This window comes from Moschus berezovskii, chromosome 20 (assembly GCF_049115385.1).
Source record: "Moschus berezovskii isolate FMDL1 chromosome 20, NW_MosBer_1.0, whole genome shotgun sequence".
Classification (NCBI taxonomy): Eukaryota; Metazoa; Chordata; class Mammalia; order Artiodactyla; family Moschidae; genus Moschus; species Moschus berezovskii.
The window spans coordinates 18,994,948-19,019,418 of record NC_142479.1 but is presented as its reverse complement, the minus strand read 5'-3'; the positions used below and the strand labels follow the sequence as shown (position 1 = coordinate 19,019,418).

The following is a 24,471-nucleotide window of genomic DNA, read 5'->3' as shown; positions in this document are numbered from 1 at the left end:
GCTTCTCCTACCATACATGGAGTCTGTTCATGCAGACTCATGCTCTGCCACCAAAGTTTGCAAGGACACAATCCTTCATGGATCATGGGCTCCCAGGAGACTGTTACTTTGATGCTTTGACTTCAGTTATATCATGCCATAATCAGTACACTGTATAGAAGATGCAAATCAACATTTTGACAAACACTTGCCAACAAGGCTAGGTAGTTTTTAGAATATAGCTTGTCTCATTTTCCTTGAGTGGGATATTGATTATTGTACTTAAGAGTGGTGGGATGAATGTCCCTGAACCCAATGCACATTTTTAAAATTTAAAGCACTTCATGGAATATCCTACATTTTTCCTTTGTCAATGGAAAACTCTTCTTTGGCAGTTAACAGTCTGACTTAAGTTTTCCTGGTGAATTGTTTTTATCCATCAGGGTACTCTAGCACAGACTTAATCAGAAGTAGAAGTGGTTGATCAGAATAGAAAAGATTTAATGCCACTTACTTAGATTTGGTTAATGTGTGGACAGCACTTCTTGAGTGCCCTACACTCATTGTTCGTGGTTGTTTTCCCATTTACCACATGGGACAGAGGGATTAAGCAGGGATGATGGATCCTCAATCTATTTAGAAGCTATTTCTTGTGAACTAAAACTCCTTGCCTTATTATGCTTCCCCCTCACCCCCCACACTTTTCTTTGTTTTTCTTTTCTTTGGGGTGGGGTAGGTGGTAGAATAGGAGAATTTTAATATTATTTCCCATGTCCACAGTTAGCTATTTACAACTTTGTGACTCACAGGTGATAGAAAAGTCAAGACTGAATTTAAAATGGAGGAAAAATTAGTAGAATTCTCCTTTAAAAAATATTCCAGAGTGCAGGAAAAACTCTAAATACAGAGATGTTCATGGCAGTGGCATTTATAGTAGTGAAATGGTTAGAAGCAACTTGAATAGCCAATAATCAGGAAAATATGTATTCCATATAATGTTAAGTATGGATTAAATCAGTACTTCTTCAAAGCAAAAGCTGTAACACGGGGATTGAAGTGGAAAAGGCCGTGCAGTATAGTCATCAAGAGTAGAGGCTCTGGTATAGAGGACTGAGGTTCAGTTGAACTCTAGTGTGGCTATAGGACCTCCAGCAAATTCCCCTCTTTGCCTTAGGTTCCCCATTTATGAGGAAAGGATGATAACTGTACCTGTTCCATAGAGCTGTGTGAGTTTTAGGAGAAGCAGTGCTTGTAAAGCCTTGACCCAATGCCTGGCACATGGCTTGCAAGTGTTCATCATTATTATTATATATATGATATCAGTTTTAATGGATATGCTAAGAAATACTGGGCATTCCTTTAAGGAGTAGACTTCTTTGGGATGTAGGATTAAGGGTGAATGATTTGTTTCTTTGTTTAAATTTTCTTTGTAATGTTCTATAATTATTATGCTTGTTTTTCCTTTTTTCCTTCCACTCTCTTTTGACCCCAGAACATTTTTTTCACCTTTTCTGTGCTGCTCCGTGTCTCTCTCTAGAGGCTGACCTCTATGGATGCTTCCTCCAGCGCCTTCTAATCAGGCTCATCCAGTGCCTCAGTCAGCGGGTAGGTGTGTTCTTTCATACAGCAACTCCTCACTGGTGTCCCCACCCTGGCTTTTCCCCTTGCTTTTTCAAGAGTAGGGGTGATAACAGCTTCCCAGTGTTGCTAGTCTTGCGTGCTTTGCTATTCCTTGTTCACTTATAAACACTGTTCAGTTCTATGTAAATAATCCCTTTCTTCAAAATTCACGCTGAGTGTGTTTTCTCCTGGGACCCTGGGTGATATAAGGAACATATGTTATTTTTATAATTGGAAAATTTGTACTTAAGAAGCACAAAGGACCACCCCCTGCCTCCCACCTCCCAAAAGGAAGCACTCTTCACAGCGTGGAGAGGCCCCTCAGTGTTCAGGCTTCAGGGTGATTATTTTTGTTTCATTTGTGAGCCCTCACATGAAATTAGGCTTCAGGCTACAACACCTATTTCTTAGAAAAACACACTTTTTCCTGGAGAGAAATTCTAGAAAGCAGTCGCGGACTATTGACAAACTATAATACTGCAAAGGGTTCTGGCCAAAAGCAAATCAAAAGAAAATCTCCGTGGGGAGAGGGTGGCTCAGAAAGTGGCTCAACATCTGTAGTGCCAGCTGTGTGCCTAGTTGGGCAGTTGTAGACAGAGCTGGGCCTTGAGTGGAGACCTGCCTCTGTGACCACTGGAGACTCACCAACTCACTGTCTGGGCTCAGCAACTGCCAGGCTCCCAGGGGGGTAAGTGATACAGTGTGTTCAGTCCAGGGCTGGGCATGGTGGTGTGAGGTGGTGATGGGACTGGTTGAAGGGGAAAGCGGGGCTTGGCAACCAACTGTGCACTGCTCCACTGTTAAATCTCCATTGGCAGGCTGATTTTTCCCCAGGAGGAAGTATGAAGAGGAATCTCACAGTTGCAAGGCAATAATGAGCTGCCTGGTAGGCTTCACTCTCTGCCAAGAGGTTCATGGCTCCAAAGCTCCTGGAGGGGTGTGTGAGTGGGAGGAGGAAGAAATAAACTACCCTACTCAGTAGTGATGTGATCACCTTTGCAGAAACTTTCCAGTGGCGAGTGTGTTGAAGACTGAGTTTAGGGGAGACAGCATAGTACAGAAGGGTGAAACTGAAGGCAAGGGGAGCGGGTATCTGAGAAGAGAAATATAAACTACATATAAAGTACAGAGATGAAGGCTGAGGTTCAATAAAAGAGGGTGCTGGACAAAGTCAATTAAAAACTCCAGCCTCAACACTGGTCTATGACAAGCCCTATTTTCTTTATACTGTGAACTGAATTCTTATGTGGGTGAGTTTTATTTTCTCCACTAACCTCTAAGCATCATAAACAAGGGAAACTGTGTTTATTGTGTTCATTGTGCCATGAATTGAGTACCTACCATAAAAACTTTGAGTCCTGTGCTGAGTTCTAGGAGCACAGAGATGAAAAAAAGTTCCTGTTCACATGAGGCTTACAGTGTGAAGGGAGGTGCAGATATAAAAAATCATGACCACACATTAACAACCTCGCTGCATATTAGAGCCATCTCAAAGCTCTTGAAAACTATCTGTGGTTGGGTTCCTATCCTACAAAGACTCAGATTTGATTGGTCCTGAAATCGACCCTGGCATGGATCCTAAAGTGATCCTATTGTTCAGCTTAGTCTGAGAATTACTATCATATATATTCTCAGGACTTGGTGAAACACTATTCCCATGAAACATCCAATGATGCTCAAGTTAAACTTGGGAAATAATTTATTATATATATTAGATATTAATGACTCTAATGAGTTATATAATAAAGAATAACGAATAAAGATATGCACACACACACACACGTACATGCATACAAAAGAGTGTTGTTGTTGTTGTTTAGTCACTGAGTCATGTCCAAGTTTTTTGTGACCCCATGGACTATAGGCCGCCAGGCTCCTCTGTTCATGGGATTTCCCAGACAAGAATAGAGGAGTGGGTTGCCATCTCCTTCTCCAGGAGATCTTCCCGACTCAGGGATTGAACTTACATCTCCTGCACTGGTAGACAGATTCTTTATCAGGGAATGACCAGGGAAGCCCACAATGAAATATTAATAGACCATAAAAAAGAACAAAATAATATCATTTGCAGCAATATGGATAAGCCTAGAGATTATTCTATGAAGGGAACAAAGTCAGAGACAAATACCAAATGATATCACTTATATGCGGAATCTAAAATATGACACAGTGGAGTTATTTATGAAACAGAAACAGACTCAGACATAGGAAATAAGGTTTTGGTTACCAAAGGGGAGAGAGGTTTGGGAAGGGATAAATTATGAGTTTCGTATTAGCAGATACGAACTGCTATATATAAAATAGATGAACAACAAGGTTCTACTGTATAGCACAGGGAACTATACTCAATATCCTATAATAAATCATAATGGACATGAATATAAAAAATAATATATATACAAATATAAATGTATAATTGGATCACTTTGGTGTACACCGGAAACTAACAAAACATTCTCAGGGGCTCATGAAACCATTATTCCCATGAAACATCCAATGATGCTCAAGTTAAATTTGGGGAATAATTTATTATTATATATAAGATATTAATGACTCTAACGAGTTCTATAATAAAGAAACATATTTAAACTTAAAAATGTATCACAAAATTAGAGATATTTATAATCCAAACCGTTACTTTGGAGAAAAGGTGAAAGACATAATAGAACTTACAATAGGGTGATTTATATTAAATACTATAAAATGCTTCTCTGAAGAAATTACTTTTAATAGAGAAATGAGCAATCAGTGGGCAGAGAATGGGAAGTGATGTTCTAGGCAGAGGGATCATTGTTTTTTAAATTATAGTTGATTTACAATGTTTTGTTTTTGTTTGTTATTGAGTTGCATGGATTGTTTATATATTTTGGAAAATAATTCCTTGTTTGCCTCATTCCTTGCAAATATTTTCTCTGAGTCCATAAGTTGTCCTTTTGTTGATTCTTTCCTTTGCCATGCAAAAGCTTCTAAGTTTCATTAGGTCCTATTTGTTTATTTTTGCTTTTATTTCTTTTGCCTTGGGAGACTGACTTAAGAAAATATTGGTATGATTTATGTCAGAAAATGTTTTGCCTACGTTCTCTTCTCAGTTTTATGTTGTTTTTTATAGTTTTTTATAGTTCTCATATATTTAAGTCTTTAAGCCAGTTTGAGTTTGTGAGTGAGTGTGTGTGTGGGTGTGTGTGTGTGTGTTTGTGTGGTGTAAGGGTCTATTCTAACTTCATTGATTTACATGTGGCTGTCTAGTTTTCCCATCACCACTTGCTAAAGAGACTTTCTTTTCTTCATTGTATATTCTCAACTCCTTTGTCAAAGATTAATTGACTGTTGGTGTGTGGGTTTATTTCTGGGCTGTCTATTCTGTTCCATTGATCTGTATGTGTTTGTGCCATTACCATGCCATTTTGATTATTGTAGCTTTGTAGTATTTTCTGAAGTCTGGGATGGTTATGCCTTCAGATTTTTTCTTTTTCTTCAGAACTGCTTTAGCAATTCTGGGTCTTTTATGGTTTTGTATAAATTTTAGAATTATTTGTTCTAGTTCTATGCAAAATGTCATGAATAATTTGATAGGGATTACATTAAATCTGTAGATCACTTTATCAATATTTTTTAGTTCTCAGCATATAAGTTTTTCAGCCTCCTTTTTTCGCTTTCCATTTCTGATATTTCATTATTAGTGTAAAGAAATGCAACATGGAGAAGGAAATGGCAACCCACTCCAGTATTCTTGCCTAGAGAATCCCATGGACAGAGGAGCCTGGTGGGCTGCTGTCCATAGGGGCGTACAGAGTTGGACATGACTGAAACGACTTAGCGTGCATGCATGCATTGGAGAAGGAAATGGCAACCAACTCCAGTATTCTTGCCTGGAGAATCCCAGGGATGGAGGAGCCTGGTGGGCTGCCATCTATGGGGTCGCACAGAGTCAGACACGACTGAAGCGACTTAGCAGCAGCAGTGCATTTTGGGAACTTTTGTTGACTCTGAGGGATACTCAATTTCTTCAAAGGGATTCTTGCCCACACTAGTAAATATAACGGTCATCTGAATTAAATTCATCCATTCCCTTCCAGTTTTGTTCATTGATTTCTAAAATGTCAATGTTCACTCTTGCCATCTCCTGTTTGACCACTTTCAATTTACCTTGATTCACGGACCTAACATTCCAGTTTCCTGTGCAATACTGTTCTTTACAGCATCAGACTTTACTTTCACCACCAGATACATCCACAGCTGGGCATTGTTTCTGCTTTGGTTGGTCTCTTCATTCTTTCTGCAGCTGTTTCTCTGCTTTTCTCTAGTAGCATATTGGGCACCTACTGACCTGGAGGGTTCATCTTCCAGTGTCATAACTTTTTGCTTTTTTCATACTGTTCATGGGGTTCTTAAGGCAAGAATATTGAAGTGATTTGCCATTCCCTCCTCCAGTGGAACATGTTTCATCATAACTCTCCACCATGACCCATCCATCTTGTCTGTTTTTGCTTCATTGACTATGCTTAATGTGACTGTGTGGATCACAACAAACTATGGACAATTCTTAAGCAGATTGGAATACCAGACTACCTTACCTGCCTCCTAAGAAACCTGTATGCAGGTCAAAAGCAACAATCAGAACTGGACATGGAACAATGAACTGATTCAAAATTGGGAAAAGAATACGTTAAGGTTGCATATTGTCACTCTGCTTATTTAACTGATGCATGATGCAGAGTACATCATGCAAAATGCCAGGCTGGATGAAGTTCAAGCTGGAATCAAGATTGCTGGGAGAAATATCAATAACTTCAGATATGCAGATGACACCAACCTAGTGGCAGATAGTGAAGAGGAACTAAAGAGCCACTAGATGAAGGTGAAAGAAGAGAGTGAAAAGCTGGTTTAATACTCAACATTTGAAAAAACTAAGATCATGGCATCTGGTCCCCTCACTTCATGGCAAATAGATGGGGAAAAATGGAGACAGTGACAGATTTTATTTTCTTGGGCTCCAAAATCACTGTGGACAGTGACTGTAGCCATGAAATTAAGATGCTTGCTCCTTGGAAGAAAAGCTATGACAAACCTAGACAGCATGTTAAAAAGCAGAGACATTACTTTGCTAACAAAGGTCCATATAGTCAAAGCTATGGTGTTTCCAGTAGTCATATATGGATGTGAGAATTGGACCATAAAGAAGGCTGAGCACTGAAGAATTGATGCTTTCGAACTATGGTGCTGGAGAAGACTCTTGAGGGTCCCTTGGACTGCAAGGAGATCAAACCAGTCCATCTTAAAGGAAATCAACCCCTAATATTCATTGGAAGGACTGATGCTGAACCTGAAGCTTCAATATTTTGGCCACCTGGTGTGAAGAGCCGACTCATTGGAAAAGACCCTGATGTTGGAGAAAACTGAAGGCAGGAGGAGAACAGGGTGACAGAATGAGATGGTTGGATGGCATCATCAACTCAATGGACATGACTTTGAACAAGCTCTGGGAGATGGTGAAGGATAGGGAAGTCTGATGTGTTGCAGTCCATGGGGTCACAAAGAGTCAGACATGACTGTGCAACTGAACAACAACATATATGAGATAATGGATGTTAGCTCACAATATAATTAAATGACACCATGAGCTGTATACCTTAAACTTGTAAAGTGATGTATGTCAATTATTTCTCAATAAAACTGAAACAAAACTGGAAATCATAAAAAAAAAAGAAATGCAACAGATTTCTTTATGTTAATCTTGTATCCTGCTACTTTGCTGAGTTTGTTTATCAGTTCTACTAGTTTTTGTGTGGAATCTACAGGACTATAATGACAACTTTACCTCTTCTCTTCCAACTTTGTAATCCTTTATTTCTTTTTCATATCTGATTGGTGTGGCTGAAACTTCCAATACTATGTTGAATAAAATGTGAGAGTGAGCATCTTTATCTCACACACCAGCAAAGTAATACTCAAAATTCTCCAAGCCAGGCTTCAGCAATACATGAACCATGAACTTCCAGACGTTCAAGTTGGATTTAGAAAAGGCAGAGGAACCAAAGATCGAATTGCCATCTGTTGGATCACCAAAAAATCAAAAGAGTTCCAGAAAAACATATACTTCTCCTTTGTTGATTATGCCAAAGCCTTTGACTGAGTGGATCACAATAAACTGTGGAAAATCCTTAAAGAGATGGGAATACCAGAGCACCTGATCTGCCTCTTGAGAAATCTTTATGCAGGTCAGGAGGCAACAGTTATAACTGGACATGGAACTACAGACTGGTTCCAAATAGGGAAAGGAGTATGTCAAGGCTGTATACTGTCACCCTGCTTATTTACCTGATATGCAGAGTACATCATGAGAAATGCTGGGCTGGATGAAGCACAAGCTGGAATCAAGACTGCTGGGAGAAATATCAATAACCTCAGATATGCAGATGACACCACCCTTATGACAGAAAGCAAAGAGGAACTAAAGAGCCTCTTGATGAAAGTGAAAGAGGAGAGTGAAAAAGTTGGCTTAAAATTCCACATTCAGAAAACTAAGATCATGGCATCTTGTCCCATCACTTCATGGCAAATAGATGGGGAAACAGTGACAGAATTTATTTTTTTTTTGGCTCCAAAATCACTGCAGATGGTGACTGCAGCCATGAAATTAAAAGACGCTTGCTCCTTGGAAGAAAAGTTATGACCAGCCTAGACAGCATATTAAAAAGCAACCTTTGCCAACAAAGGGCCATCATGTCAAAGCTATTTTCCCAGTAATCCTGTATGGGTGTGAGAGTTGGACTCTAAAGAAAGCTGAGCACCGAAGAATTGATGCTGTAGAACTGTAGTGTTGGAGAAGACTCTTGAGAGTCCCCTGGACTGCAAAGAGATCAAATCAGTCAATCCTAAAGGAAATTGGTCCTGAATATTCATTGGAAGGACTGAACCTGAAGCTGAAGCTCCAATACTTTGGCCACCTGATGTGAAGAACTGACTCATTTGAAAAGGCCCTGATGCTGGGAAAGATTTAAGGCGGGAGGAGAAGGAGACAACAGAGGATGAGATAGTTGGATGACATCACCAATTTAATGGACATTAGTTAGAGTAAACTCCAGGAGTTGGTGATGGACAGGGAGGCCTGGCGTGCTGCAGTCCATGGGGTCGCAAAGAGTCAGACGTGATTGAGTGACTGAAATGAACTGAGCATCCTTGTCTTGTTCCAGATTTTAGCAGGAAATGTTTCAACCTTTCACCGTTGAGTATTATGTTGGTTGTAGGTCTGTCATAAGTATCTTGTATTATGTTGAGAGATGTTCCCTGTTTACCTACTTTGATAAGATTTTTTATCATGAATGGATGTTGAATTTTTATAGGTGCTTTTTCTGCATCTATTAAGATGATCATGTGGTTTTGTCTTTTCTTTCATTGGTGTGGTTTATCACATTGATGGGTTTGCATATGTTGAACCGTCCTTGTAACCTTAGGATGAATCCACAACTTGATTGTAGAATATGATTTTTTTTTTTTGTATTGTTGGATTTGGTTTGCTAGTATTTTGTGAAATATTTTTGCATCTATATTCTTCAAAGATATTGCCTGTACTTTTCTTTTTTGGTATTGTCACCTTCTGGTTTTGGTATCAGGTGATGGTGGCTTCATAGAATTGCTTTGGGGATGTTCCTCTCTTTTCTGTCTTTTGGAAGACTTTGAGAAGGATTGGTATAAGTTCTTCATATGTTTGGTAGAATTTCCCAGTGAAGTCATTTGGTCCTAGATATTTGTTTGCAGGGAGTTGGTTTGTTTGCTTTTAATTACAGATTCTATTTCACTTCTGGTGACTGGTATGTTCAAATTATCTATTTCATCTTGATTCAGTTTTGGTGGGTTGCATGTTTCTAGAAACAAGTACATTTCTTCCAGTGTGTCCAATTTGTTGGCATATAATTGTTCATCAGTTCAGTTCAGTTCAGTTCAGTCGCTCAGTCGTGTCAGACTCCTTGCAACCCCATTAATAATTGTTTATAGTATTCTCTTATTATTTTTTTAAATTTCTGCAGAGGTTATTTCTCCTCTTTCATGTCTTACTTTTTTTATTTGGTTCCTCTCTCTTTTATTGATGACCCTGGTCAGAGGTTTGACAATTATGTTTGCCCTTTCAAAGAACCAGTTATTGATTTTATTGATTTTTTCCTACTGTTTTTTTGCATTTAACATCACAGTAATCCAAATCTATACCTCGACCACTGAACCTTCTAGAACTATTGCCAAAAGAGATGTCCTTTTCATCCTAGGGGACTGGAGTGCAAAAGTAGGAAGTCAAGAGATATCTGGAGTAACAGGCAAGTTTGGCTATGGAGTACAAAATGAAGCATGGTGAAAGCTAACAGTTTTGCCGAGAGAACTCACTGGTCATAGCAAATGCCCTCTTCCAACAACACAAGAAACGGCTCTACAAATGGACATCGGCAGATGGCCAATACTAAAATCAGATTGATTATATTCTTTGCTGCTGAAGATGGAGAAGCTCTATACAGTCAGCAAAAACAAGACCTGGAGCTGACTGTGGTTCAGCTCATGAGCTCATTATTGCAAAATTCTGGCTTAAATTTGAAGAAAGTGGAGAAAACCACTATACCATTCAGATATAAGCCAAGCAAATAAAATCTATTATGATTCTATAGTGGAGGTGACAAATAGATTCAAAGGATTAGTTCTGGTAGACAGAGTGCCTGAAGAACTATGGATGGGGGTTTATAATATTGTACAGGAGGTAGTGACCGATCATCCACAGGGAAATGAAATGCAAGAGGCAAAGTTGTTGTCTGAGGAGGCCTTACACCCGTGGCGGATTCATGTCAATGTATGGCAAAACCAATACAATATTGTAAAGTAATTAGCCTCCAATTAAAATAAATAAATTTATATTTACAAAAAAATAAGAGAAGCTAAATGCAAAGGAGAAAAGGAAAGCTATACCCATCTGAATGCAAGAGTTTCCCAGAATAGAGGAAAACAATAGAATGGGAAAGACTAGAGCTCTCTTTAAGAAAATTAGAGATACCAAGGGAATTTCATGCAAAGACTGGCATAATAAATACATAAATGGTAAGGACCTAACAGAATCAGAAGAAATTAAGAAGAGGTGGCAAGAATACACAGAAGTATACAAAAATGTTCTTAATGACTTGGATAACCATGATGATGAGGCCACTCACAAAGAGCCAGACATCCTGGAGTATAAAGTAAGGTAGGCCTTAGGAACAAAGCTAGAGGAGGTCTTGGATTTCCAGCTGAGCCATTTCAAATCCTAAAAGGCGATGCTGTGAAAGTGCTGCACTCAATATGACAGGAAATTTGGAAAACTCAGCAGTGGCCACAGGACTGGAAAAGGTCAGTTTTCATTCCAATCACAAAGAGAGGTAAGGCCATAGAATGTTCAAACTATCATACAATTGTGCTCACTTCACATGCTAACAAGATAGTACTCAAACTTCTTCAAGCTAGGCTTTAACAGTACATGAACTGAGAACTTCCAGATGTACAAACTGGATTTAGAAAAAGCAGAGGAATCAGAGATTGAATTGCCAATGCCCACTGGATCATAGAAAAAGCAAGAGAAGTCCAGAAAAAAACATCTACTTCTGCTTCATTGACTATGCTAAAGCCTTTGACTGTGTTGATCACAGCAAATTGTGGAAAATTCTAAAAGAGATAGGAATACCAGACCACTTTACCTGACTCCTGAGAAACTTGTATGCAGGACAAGAAACAACATTTAGAACCAGACATGAAACAATGGACTGGTTCAAAATTGGGAAAGGAGTACATGAAGCCTGTATAACTTAAATTTAACTTCTATGCAGAGTACATCATGTGAAATGCAGGGCTGGATGAATCACAAGCTGGAATCAAGATTGCTGGGAGAAATATCAACAACCTTGGATATGCAGATGACACCACTCTAATGGCAGAAAGTGAAGAGGAACTAAAATGCCTCTTGATGAGGGTGAAAGAGGAGAATGAGAAAGGTGGCTTAAAACTCAACATTCAGAAAACTAAGATCATGGCATCTGGACCCATCATTTCTGGCAAATAGATGAGGAAAAAGTGGAAACAGTGACAGAGTTTATTTTTTTGGGCTCCAAGTCACTTCTGATGGTGACTAGAACCATGAAATTAAAGGATATTGTTTCTTGGAGGATAAACTATGATAAACCTGGACTATATATTAAAAAACAGAGACATCACTTTGCCAACAAAGGTCCATATAGTCAAAGCTCTGGTGTTTCCAGTAGTCATGTACGGATGTGAGAGTTGGACCTTAAAGAAAACTGAGAGCCAAAGAATTGATGCTTTTGAGCTGTGGTGTTGGAGAAGACTCTTGAGAGTCCCTTGGACTTCAAGGAGATCCAACCAGTCAGTCCTAAATGAAATCAACACTGAGTATTCATTGGAAGGACTGATGTTGAAGCTGAAGTTTCCACCTCATGGGAACTGCTGAGTCACTGGAAAAGAGCCTGATCCTGGGAAAGTTTGAAGGTAGGAGAAGAAGGGGATGGCAGAGGATGAGATGATTGCATGGCATCTTTGACTCAGTGGACAGAAATTTGAGCAAACTCTGGGAGATAGTGAAAGACAGGGAAGCCTGGAATGCTGAGGTCCATGGGGTCACAAAGAGTGGAGTGGGACTTAGCAACTAAGCAACTTTTTAAAAATATCTGTTTTATTCACTTCCTCTCTGATCTTTATTATTCCTTCTGCTGTCTTTAGGTTTTACTTTTTTTCTTTTTCTAATTCTTTTAAATGGTATGTTAGTCTTTTTATTTGGAATTTTTCTTTCTTTTTTTTGTTTTTTTTTTTTTTGAGGAAGGTCTGGATTGCTATGAACTTTCCTCTGAGATCTGCTTTTGCTGCACCTGATAGATTTTGTAGGATAGTGTTTTCACTGTTACTTGTCTCAACATATTTTTAAATCCTCTTTGATTACATCATTGACCCATTGGTTTTTCAGTAGCTTATTGTTTAGCCTCCATGTAATTTTTTTTCTTTGTTTCTCTTTCTGTGGTTGATTTTTAGTTTCATGCTGCTGTGATCTGTAAAGTTGTTTGAAATGATTTCTACCTTCTTAAAGTCATTGAGGGGATATTTTGTATTTTATGTCCTTGTATATAGTCAGTCCTAGAGCGGGTTCCATGTACAGCACTTGGAAAGAATGTATATATTCTGGGTGTTTTGGATGTAATGTTCTGAAAATATCATAAGTCTGACTGTTCTGTTGTATCACCTAGGATCTCTGTTGGTTTATGGATTTTATGTCTGGAAGATCTGCCTATTAATGTGAGTGGGTTGTTTATGTCTTCCATTGTTATTGTATTTGGTAGAGGGATCATCATGTGTAAAGAACTCACAGTGGGGAGAAATGGTTTAGGATCAGAAAGAAGGCCAAGGCTGCTGGAATGTAGGACGTGAAGGGAAAAGTGAAAAACAAGATCTCTGCCTTCAACAAACACCTCATTTGTTCCAAAAACTCATTACTCTATGGATCTATCATTTTTCAAATATAACAAGAGGAATACCTCAGTGTCAGGAATAATCTTTCACTAGCTGAGTAAAAACCAGTTTCAAGTTTGTCCTCACCTAGCTCACATAATTTTTTGAAATAGCAGTTATGATTTCATTAGTATGTTGGCTTAGGATAATGTTAGTATTAGGTCATGTTTACTGAGCATGCAGTCTGGCTAAGAAAGAGAAGTGACTTGAAAATTGAATTAAGATGCTAAAATGACACATGTTTGCCTACCCCTTTTCTCTCCAAATCTCTTAAAAGGTAAATAAGTATGCTAGAACATATCAATTCATTAGAAAACCAAAAAGTGAGTCACGTATGTTCATTTATCTCCTCCTCATTTCCTCATTGATTCCTGCAACCACTAATCTGTTCTTCACGTTTCTAATTTTGTTATTTCAAGAGTGCTGAATAAATGGAATGATATACTATGAAGCTTTTGTGGACTGGCTTTTTACTCAGCATAAATCTCTGGAGATTCACCCAGGCTGTTGAGTATATCAATAATTTTGTTCGTTTTTATTGCTGAGTATTCCATGGCTTGAATGTACCATAGTTTGTTTAATCGTTCACCTGTTGAAGGACATCTGAACTGTTGCAGTTTGGGACAATTACAAATAAAGCTGCTACAAACATTATACACAGGTTTTTATATGAACACCAAAGTTTTCGGATAAATGCCTAGTAATGCAATTGGTAAGTTGAATGGTAGTTTCATGTTTAGTCTTTGAAGAAATTGTCAAACTGTCTTTCAAAGTGCCTGCATCATTTTACATTTCCACTAGCAATGTATAGGTGATCTGATATCTCTGCATTCTAGTCATTTGGTGCTGTCACTATTTTAAAGTTTTTGGTACTGTGATATACATGCAGTAATATTTCATTGTGATTTTAATGAGCCTTTTCCTAATGGAAACTTAATGAGCTATTATTATACAGTGGAACATGGGCAGAGAGTATTCTGAGAGGGTAAGTAAATACCACTCTTGGGAAGATAGGTACTACTCTGAAAGGACTATTTGAAATGAATTTTGAATAAGATAACGGTAAACTCTGGGAGTTGGTGATAGACAGGGAGGCCTGGCGTGCTGAGGTTCATGGGGTCACAAAGAGTCAGACACGACTGAGCGACTGAACTGAACTGAACTGAAGTAGGGTAAGAAAGAGAAACAGAAAATTAGAGAATTGAGGAAAATACACAGGGAAGGAAATATAATCAAATATAATATTCATGCTTTATTTTGGAATGTCAAACACTTATAGTAGCATATAAACATTGCTGCCTTAACTAAAAATGGAAACATAATTATATTGAGAGAATAAGAAAGTGTGTGGAATTGTGAGAGAGTTAAATTTTAGTTCTATTGCATATATAAGACCTGCAATTGATAAAAACCCATCTAAGAATATTAATTAAAGAAGGCGTGTAACCACGAGTAGTAGGAGTTAAAGGTGGCTTGGCTCTGAGGGAAGAAGGGTGGTAAAAATGGAGCAAGTAACGGCTGTTTTTTTCACACAAAGTTGCTTTTTAATCCTATTCTTATAAGGATACATCACTTGGGACAAAAAAAACTAAAAGTGTATGGAAAGAGACTCTCAGAGTATATGAATTTACTTCTATGCTTTTTACAAGAGACAAACGTATTTCAAATGTCATGCGAAGCTGAAAATGAAAGAAATACAAAAAGACAGAAGGCGAATGAAAACATAGAAAACAATATTAATCATAAACAGAAACTGAGGCAAACAGTATTAGGCAAGACAAATAAAACAGCTTCTCAGAGATCAAAGATCAAAGGGACAAGAACTTTAGAAAAAGACAGGGATTTAAATAACGCCCACACATTCACACCGTATACCCAATGGAGTTTACATATTCATTTCAAACACCAAATGTGGTACCTGTATCCACTGATTCATTGGTTAGCCACAGGTAGGAATTTAAAAAAAGTCTCATGCTGGAGAGGGTGTGGAGAGAAGGGAACCCTCTTACACTGTTGGTGGGAATGCAAACTAGTACAGCCACTATGGAGAACAGTGTGGAGATTCCTCAAAATATTGGAAATAGAACTGCCATATGATCCAGCAATCGCACTCCTGGGCATACACACCGAGGAAACCAGAATTGAAAGAGACACATGTACTCCAATATTCATCGCAGGACTGTTTATAATAGCGAGGACACGGAAGCCACCTAGATGTCCATCTGCAGACGAATGGATAAGAAAGCTTTGGTACATATACACAATGGAGTATTTCAGTTCAGTTCAGTTCAGTCGCTCAGTCGTGTCCGACTCTCCGCGACCCCATGAATCACAGCACGCCAGGCTTACACAGCCATTAAAAAGAATGCATTTGAATCAGTTCTAATGAGGTGGATGAAACTGGAGCCTATTATACAGAGTGAAGTAAGCCAGAAAGAAAAACACCAATACAGTATACTAATGCATATATATGGAATTTAGAAAGATGGTAATGATAACCCTGTATACGAGACAGCAAAAGAGACACAGGTGTATAGAACAGTCTTTGGGACTCTGTGGGAGAGGGCGATGATGGGATGATTTGGGAGAGTGGCATCGAAACACGTATGTTGTCATATGTGAAACGAATCACCAGTTCAGGTTGGATGCATGATACAGGATGCTCGGGGCTGTTGCACGGGAATGACCCAGAGGGAGGATAAGGGGAGGAGGGAGGTGGGAGGGGGGTTCAAGAAGGGGGACACATGTACACCCGGGGCGGATTCATGTCAATGTATGGCAAAACCAACCAATATAGTATTGTAAAATAAAAAAAAAAAAAAATTAAAAAAAAAACACTGTAAAAAAAAATAAAAATCATTCACAAAAAAAAGTCTCAATAGAATACAGTCCACATTTTAAAATGTTCTTATTGTAATAGAATAAAATTAGAAATTAACAATTAAGCTATAGTAAAAATGTATGGCCTGTTACAAGTTTAAGATGACTCATCTGAAAACTTTGATTCAAGTGGAAATGAAACATATTACAGATTATTTATAAATAAATGATCATTATAGCAATACATTTTAAACTTTTTGGATATGGATAAAATAGTAATCAGGGGATAAAATTATAGCTTAAAATCCATAAATTAGAAATGAAGAAAAATAAACAAGTAAATCACTGCAGATGCTGATTGCAGCCATGAAATTAAAAGACGCTTACTCCTTGGAAGGAAAGTTATGACCAACCTTGATAGTATATTAAAAAGCAGAGACATTACTTTGCCAACCAAGGTCCGTCTAGTCAAGGCTATGGTTTTTCCCGTGGTCATGTTTGGATGTGAGAGTTGGACTGTGAAGAAAGCTGATCACCGAAGAATTGATGCTTTTGAACTGTGGTGCTGAAGAAGACTCTTAAGAGTCCCTTGGACTGCAAGGAGATCCAACCAGTCCATTCTAAAGGAGATCAATCCCGGGTGTTCATTGGAAGGACTGATGGTAAAGCTGAAACTGCAATACTTTGGCCACCTCATGTGACGAGTTGACTCACTGGAAAAGACTCTGATGCTGGGAAAGGTTGGGGGCGGGAGGAGACGGGGACGACAGAGAATGAGATGGCTGGATGGCATCACTGACTCTGTGGACATGAGTTTGAGTGAACTCTAGGAGTTGGTGATGGACAGGGAGGCCTGGCGTGCTGTGATTCGTGGGGTCGTGGAGAGTCAGACACGACTGAGCGACTGAACTGAACTGAACTGAAACAAGTAAATTAAGCTTTCAAATTAAAAAATGCCACAAAACTAGGAAAGAAACATTAAGGTAAATCCACAGAAAGCAATAGAATTGGCAAAGATAAAGCCAGAAATTAATAAAATAGAAAATAATAAAGAAATAGATTTTATGAATCAAAAAGTCAATTCTTTAAACAAACCAATAAAACAGACAAATGATCAACATTCTAAAAGAAAACTCACAAATACATGACTTTTGAGGTTGTGTTCCCCACTATATCAATAATCATAATCCAAATTAAGCTTTCATAACTTTGCAAAAGGTACCTACCAGAAAATTACAGTGGACATCATACTTAACAGTAAAATATAAGATACATATTGACAAAAAAGGTAAGAGAGGAGAATACCCACTATCCCAGTTACTATACACAATATAGTGGGAACTAGAACTCATTGATTCTAGTTAGCAAAGTGATAATCTGAAAAGAAATGAAAAGTATTAGAAAGGAAGGGACACAATGATCCTTTCTTGAAGATGAAATGACAAAATTCATGAGATGCAAGCCAAGCTATTGGGGCAAAAGAGGCTATTTAAGTTTAGTAAAGCAGTCAACTAAAGATTGTTCTAAAATTAGCAAGGGCTCTTCAACTGTCCCACAATAGCCCATTAGAAAATATCTTGAAAAGATAATGCATTTATAATGAACTGTAAAAATACATTCAGCATGAAACTTTACAGGCATGAAGATCAATAAACAAACAGTTATTAAACTTTCCTGAAAACGTAAAACTCAGCTTTGTTAGAAAGATATGGCATGGGTGGGAAGTCTCTCCAAATTAATTTAGGAATATGATGCAATTTAAAAATTCAGTTTGGAGGAACCTACCATATTGCCATAGGAGATGTTAAAATATACTATGACATTATTATATGGTATTAGCATAGGTATAGGCAGTGAGGCAGAGCACGGGACTATATAAATATTTACACTTCCAGTTTATAATCCCAGGAAAAACTATTCCCACAGGTAAAAGAGACATATACAAGGGCTGAAACATTATAAAATAGGAAGAAAATTGAAACCACCTATATTCATCAGTGGAAGAATGATTAAATACATTATGGCACCTCTGTCTATGGAATGGGAATACTATATAACTGTTTAAAAGAGTGAATATCCAAACACACTGACATGTGTATTGTTGAACTGAAAGAAAATCTAACTGCATGACTAGATAAAGAGCATGATACTTATATTAGAACACACAAACAACTGTATGTATCTGGGTGTGTGTACAGATACGTGCACACACATCAAGAAAGGTTTCGTAAGTCTACACATTAGACTCATAACAGGAAAACTTGGTGATAGAGATGTAACCTTGAGAAAAGGGCAAATCTCAACTTTGTCTTAATTTTTTAAAGTCTTAATAAACTTTTGATTTTGCTTTTTATCTATTTACTTTTTAAAACTTTTAATTTTAAAGTGGAGTATAGCCGATTAACAGTATTGTAATAGTTTCACGTGGACAACAAAGGGACTCAGTCACGCATCCATATATACACCCATTCTCCCCCAAACTCCCCTCCCATCCAGGCTGCCACATAACACCAAGCAGACCTCCCTGTGCTGTACAGTATTACCTTGCTGGTTATCCATTTTAAATACAGCAGTGTGTACCTGTCGATCTCAGACTCCCTAACTATCCCTTCCCCACTACTTCCCCCCAGTAACCATAAATTCCTTCTCTAAGTCTGTGAGTCTGTGTCTGTTTTGTAAATAAGTACCTTTGTATCATTTTTCTTTTTTAGATTCCATGTGTAAATGACATCTGTTTGATTTTTTTCTTTTCTATAATTCTGGACTGTGTGTTTTGAAAGTTACATTTTTTTTTTCCCGTAAATGAAGACAATGTAGAAAGGATATGATTCACGACATATGTTACTACAGAAAACTTTACAGGTTGGTTGGAGAATAAACTGGCTGGATGCTGACTACTGAGTTACTAGTGGAGGAATGACAGACTAGGATAAAAAGGCTACAGCAGCTTAGAAGAAGTGACTTTTGAGTAGTGTAGGCATTCTGTCACTCTCACTGGATCTTCTATTTTTCTTCATCATACATGTCACTCAACTTGCTTCCACATTTTCATTTGTGTGCAAAAAAGTTAATGCATTGCATTTCATGTCCCTCTGGATGTAACAACTTCTGCCTCTTTGAGTTGCTTTCATTGCATACTTTAGGCTTCACTTCTGCCCAAACAAGTAAATAAAGTTATAAATATCACTTTGTGGAATAATATCACTCGAGTCTAGTAATGAGGGTAGTCCCCTCATGCTTATGATCAGATCAATTCTTCAATTAATTAAACATGGAAAATATATTTCCTATGCAATATATATTTCTATTTAGACAAATATCTTTCCAATTACAACAGGAGGAAAAAAATAGAAGGGGTAAAAAATAGTATAAAGTACTGAGCAGTGTGTACCCAAGTCTTGTGAAGTCAGATTTTTCTTAAGTCTTATGAAAAGATGGTCCAAGTGATGAAGTCATAATCAAGTTCACACTATCATTATAAATTATCAACCCTGAGGGTTTTAATGTGCAAATGGTGGGCCTTCCCTCCTAGAAGCTGCAGTGCCCCCAGACATCTCTCTGGAATCCTTTGGCTTCCTCTCCTTCTGAGAAAGAAACTGGAGGAAGTGGTTGGCAGAAGTACCAGCCTGGTCTTTGAAGAAGCAGATACACTACCAGCTCCTGAAAGGTCCTGGCAGTCTCTGCGGGAAAAAATGCTTTTGTATTTATTTTTGAAAATGCCATGAAGTGAGGAGCAGTTAAATAATTTGCTATTCAAACCTTTGTAGGAAGACATTAGGGAGGCAGTTTCTAATCTCTTAGGGAACAAGATGGGAAGAGAGGTGGGGAAAGACATCATCCAAACCAAGGCACTGCCCACATGCACTGGAGCAGCTACAGCATCTTGTCATTGGCAGATTGCAAAGTGTCACCACTTCAAGGCCTGCTTTTTTAAAAAAAGCTAGAAAATGAATCATCCTGTAGATGGAAAACAGATGCTGCGCTGCACCTGTTAAAGGATACCGTCCTACCCACCCTCAGCCCTGCAAAGGGCAGTAAAGCCACTTTTGAAAATATTTTCTGCTTTGGGACTACTGGGAAATGACATATCCTCTGCAAATGAGAGCTCCGGGTAGGTCACCCAAGGCAGCAAGGAGAAAATGTGGAATGAGGATTTGGCACTTGTCCAAAGCATCAGAGCATCTGAAATAACTCTTGTTTTGCTCTGTAAGCCATGAAAACTGGTGAGATGGGACCAAAATTGTAAGCACTCTTGGAATCCAAGGAAGAAACACCTAGAAACAGACTAGCTCTCTGAGCTCCATTTTACTGTTTTCAAGGAACATGCAAGCAGAGAGTCTAGAGAGTCTCACTCAAAACTGTTTTCTGGGTTTTGAACAGAAATGGATGCCTTTAATCTCCAAGTTGTGATGCCTGTTGGCCTGGTGCTTGGCCAACCCTGGGGCCTAAAGAAGGTGTATAAAGAGATGCTCTTTAAAATATTTCTGGATATCAGTGAACGTTTTTTGAAAACAAAAAAACAAAACAAAAAACCACATGTTGATGAGTTGAATGTAAATAAGAAGCAACAAAAGGATTCAGATTTTCTTTCAAAAACTGGCTTAAGCATGAAGAGGGAAAATATCCAGTTGTCAAAATAGGCTTGAGGTTTTGCTGAACCCAAAAGTTCTGGAGAGCAATATGTTTTTGCCAAACTCTAAATACTGCTGGGTTAAACCTTCCCTTTAACCAATTAGATAATTGCCACTTCATTTTGTGGATTTCTTAATTGTTTCTTCTTCTTTTAACGCAAACAAAATAATTAGTCTTGTCTCAGTGTAGTTTTGTTAGTATTTCCATAATTAAATAATTACTTCAACCCTGAATTAAAAACTGTCCTGCTGTCTCTAGGTGCAGTAAGCTGGCAGCTGTTTTAAATAACCCTTGAGCGTGGTCAGGTTAAGGACTCAATTTATGGCCTTATAAATTAACACTAAGGAAAACTCCTCCATAATGCAACAGACAATCCTATTTATAATACCTAATTAAGCCTCTCCAGTCAGTAACAAAACCCACTTGTGACCTTTTATTTCAACCTCACCCAAATGCAAGTCTCCTGAGATGATACGTGTTAATATGTGAACGTTGATTGAATTTGCTGGCATTATGGTTGGGTATTAAATAGCTGACAGTCTGGATAAATTAGCTCCTGATAGCTCACTAATCAAACCTAAGAAGAAAATGTCAAGTTGGGCAGCATTGATGAAACTCTTTATCAAAGTCTTGAGCTGGAGGGAGGTAGAAAGAAAGGGAAATGTCATGTCTAACATTGCCTGCAAACACTTGCTCTGAATTTCAGAAAATCTTGGCATCCAACAGAAAGTATCAGAATTGAATTGAAGGATGGCTGTGGGCAGCCATTCTTGGTGGTTTCATTTATCTGCTGTTTCTTCAGGCTGCCCTCTCTTAGCTTGATACAGAAAACCCAAAGTGATAAACAATTCAATGCTGTTTTACCTAAGATATAAAAAATAGTGGAGATATCTGGAAAATTCCAAGTAACTCAGAAAGCTACAAATTGTGGGTGATTTGGAGACATAGAAAGTCCTCCTGGGAATAGGCCCTAGAAGGAGAAAGGAAGCATACACTGCTTGGACACTTTTGTGGTCCATGGGAATGGCAGTGACTGAACACAGAAATTCTGCCTTATGGCCTGGCATTTCAGAATATGTGTGGAGAGTCTTATCAAGTTTTAGAACTGCTCAGGGAATTTCCATACATCCTCCTGAATCAGGAAAATAGATTTCTTTCTTTTTTTGTCCACCACATTCAAGAGTCAACGTAATGTGATATTTCTGGCTCTACTCTGAGTCTTTAGGTAAGTTCTTCATTTCATTGCTTCAGTTTTCTCGTCTGCAAATGGGAACCATAACAGTACCTACCTTATAAGGCTGTTGTGAGGAATAGAATTAATACATATAAAGGCTTTACACAGTGCCTGGAGCATGGTAAGTACTATGTAAGCCTTGGCTGTTATCCTCATAGCATCTCCATAAAATCTTTCTCCTGTGGGCTCTCTCCTTTCTCAGGGCTACAATAGCAGTCAGGTCAGGCTGTCATAACCTCTCTCCTGAATATAATAGCTTCCTAACTCATTTCCTTATTTCAAATCCACATGTCTTCCAATATACAGTATGTGCGTGCGTGCTAAGTCACTACAGTCGTGTCCGACTCTTTGCGACCCTATAGACTGTAGCCTGCCAGGCTCCTCTGTTCATGGGGTTCTCCAGGCAAGGATACTGGAGTGGGTTGCCGTGCCCTCCCCAGGGAATATTCCTGACTCAGGGATCAAACCCATGTATTTTATGTCTCCTACATTGGCAGGTGGGTTCTTTACCACTAGTGCCACCTGGGAAGCTGCATCACACACCGTGTTGGAACCTAAATTTTTGAAAAATCTACTTCTGATTTTGTCCCTATCTTATTCAGTGGTCTGCAGAGTTCATCAGATAAAGTCTAAATTCCTTAATCTTTATTTCAAGCCTCATTCTATCCCTCCCTTCTAACCCTAGCTCCACTTTCCAATTGTAAATTTCACTGCTTTGTCTCATGAACTCTGTCCTGGAGCCACTGCACTGCAAGCGCCCTTGCTCTCCTCTACTTGTTTTGGAATGTTCTTGCTTTTGAATGTGCGCTCACTGTTCCCTTCACTTGGAGTTCACTTTCCTTTCAATATCTTGTTCAAATCTCAGCCATCCTTAAAAGCCAGGCCCAGTTGCCACTGCTTCACTGGGGCCTTTCCAATTCTACCATTTAACCATCCCTCCTTCTTCTCTGACCTCCAGTATTGTTGTCGTTTTAATTATCAACCCTGCTGCTGCTAAGTTGCTTCAGTCGTGTCCAACTCTGTGCGACCCCATAGACAGCAGCCACCAGGCTCCGCCGTCCCTGGGATTCTCCAGGCAAGAACACTGCAGTGGGTTGCCATTTCCTTCTCCAATGCATGAAAGCGAAAAGTGAAAGTTGCTCAGTCGTGTCCAACTCTTAGTGACCCCATGGAGTGCAGCCTACCTGGCTCCTCCATCCATGGGATTTTCCAGGCAAGAGTACTGGAGTGGGGTGCCATTGCCTTCTCCGAATTATCAACCCTAGTTACCTGCTATTACAGCTACTAATTCATATGCCCCCTATTTAGTATGTGCAATATCTTTAGCCTCTGAGCCCTGTAGATCCAGGAGGCTTCTTTAGTGTGTCCTACTCAGAACTGTCCACAAGTGAATGCTGTACACAGAGGAGGTGCTTGCTCTGCGAGCAAGAATGAAATATTAATATTAGTAGTCTGTAACTCTCTCCATCACCTCATCACTCCCTGTGTGAATGCCTATGGAAATACTTCAACTTGAAAAAGTAAATGGGATGAAAAAAGTATTTGCAGCAGAAAAAACAAACATGCAAAATGTGCAATTGATCCTCCAACAGCAGTTTGTATTTTAAGGAGAAGCAGTGACAAAAATATTTGGAATCCAGTACCTTTATATCTGGTTACTACCGCTGCGTTGACACTAAGAGGCTCTTGAAAGCTGACAGTGAGTGATGTGCTGCTGGTTACCATGAGACAAGCATTGGTTGGCACTTCGGGGGCTCCTGGGACAGAAGGAGAAACACAAGGATCTTAACATAGCAAATCCTTTTCAAACAATGTTCCTGTCTCTTCAAAGGATACCCTGAAACACACACTGTGGAGACATTTGTTTGTAGAGCCTAATAGCTTTTGCCTTTGAGCATTTTCATTAGAAGTCTCAATGGCCTTTATTTGTTGCCATCGTGGTCTTATTTGAGCATTAGAACATCTTCTGAAGGGGTAAATAATACCAGTTAAGCCTTCTCAAAGTATCTTAGAAACACAATCGAAGATTGGGCTGGACCAGTGGAGAGGATGTCAGAAAGTGTTAGCAGGAATCAATATTGTAAGTAGAGACTACTTTCATAAAGTACTCTCATGTAAATCATTTCACTGGAGCCTTTTTGCAACCCTGTTGGGTAGAAAGAATGAGTAACCATATCCACACTTTTAGGATGAGGAAACTTCAACCCAAAGAGGCCAAATTACTGGTTCAAGAACACAGTAAAGGCATAGCCAGGATGAAAGTCTGTGGCTTCAGATGCCCACTTCTGGGCTTTTCCCAGTATGGAATGCTAACTTGACTTGCTCTTACACTGCCTCCGATTACACCAGGTACTATTTTTCTAAGAAAGACTTCATGTGCAAATGTCATGTCCGCTAACCCTAGGTTTTAAAGGACTCCTATCACTCAGGGTACTTTTTGACACCCAGAAGATGTTTTTAAATTTGGAAAAAATTTTTAAAATGGCATCAAATTAATGATTTGATGATTCTAGTATTAATTCTAGTATTAATCTATCCTAAATGAGGTACAGTGGTAAATGCATTTATTGAAACAGTTGCTGAAAATAATTTCAACAATTATTGAAATTATTGAAATTCATGAAAGCATGAAATACATGCTTTTTATTTAAAGCATGTATTAGCAT

General features: G+C 38.6%; 1 protein-coding gene across 1 annotated transcript in view; it reads right to left on the bottom strand.

The window, feature by feature from the left end:
- Positions 1 to 24,471, bottom strand: part of ANKFN1 (ankyrin repeat and fibronectin type III domain containing 1) — a 303,707-nt gene that overhangs the window by 134,348 nt on the left and 144,888 nt on the right. The window contains exon 6 of the mRNA XM_055399005.2: positions 23,449 to 23,562. Within this exon, the coding sequence (XP_055254980.2) occupies positions 23,449 to 23,562 (114 nt within the window). The remainder of the gene's footprint in view (positions 1 to 23,448; positions 23,563 to 24,471) is intronic.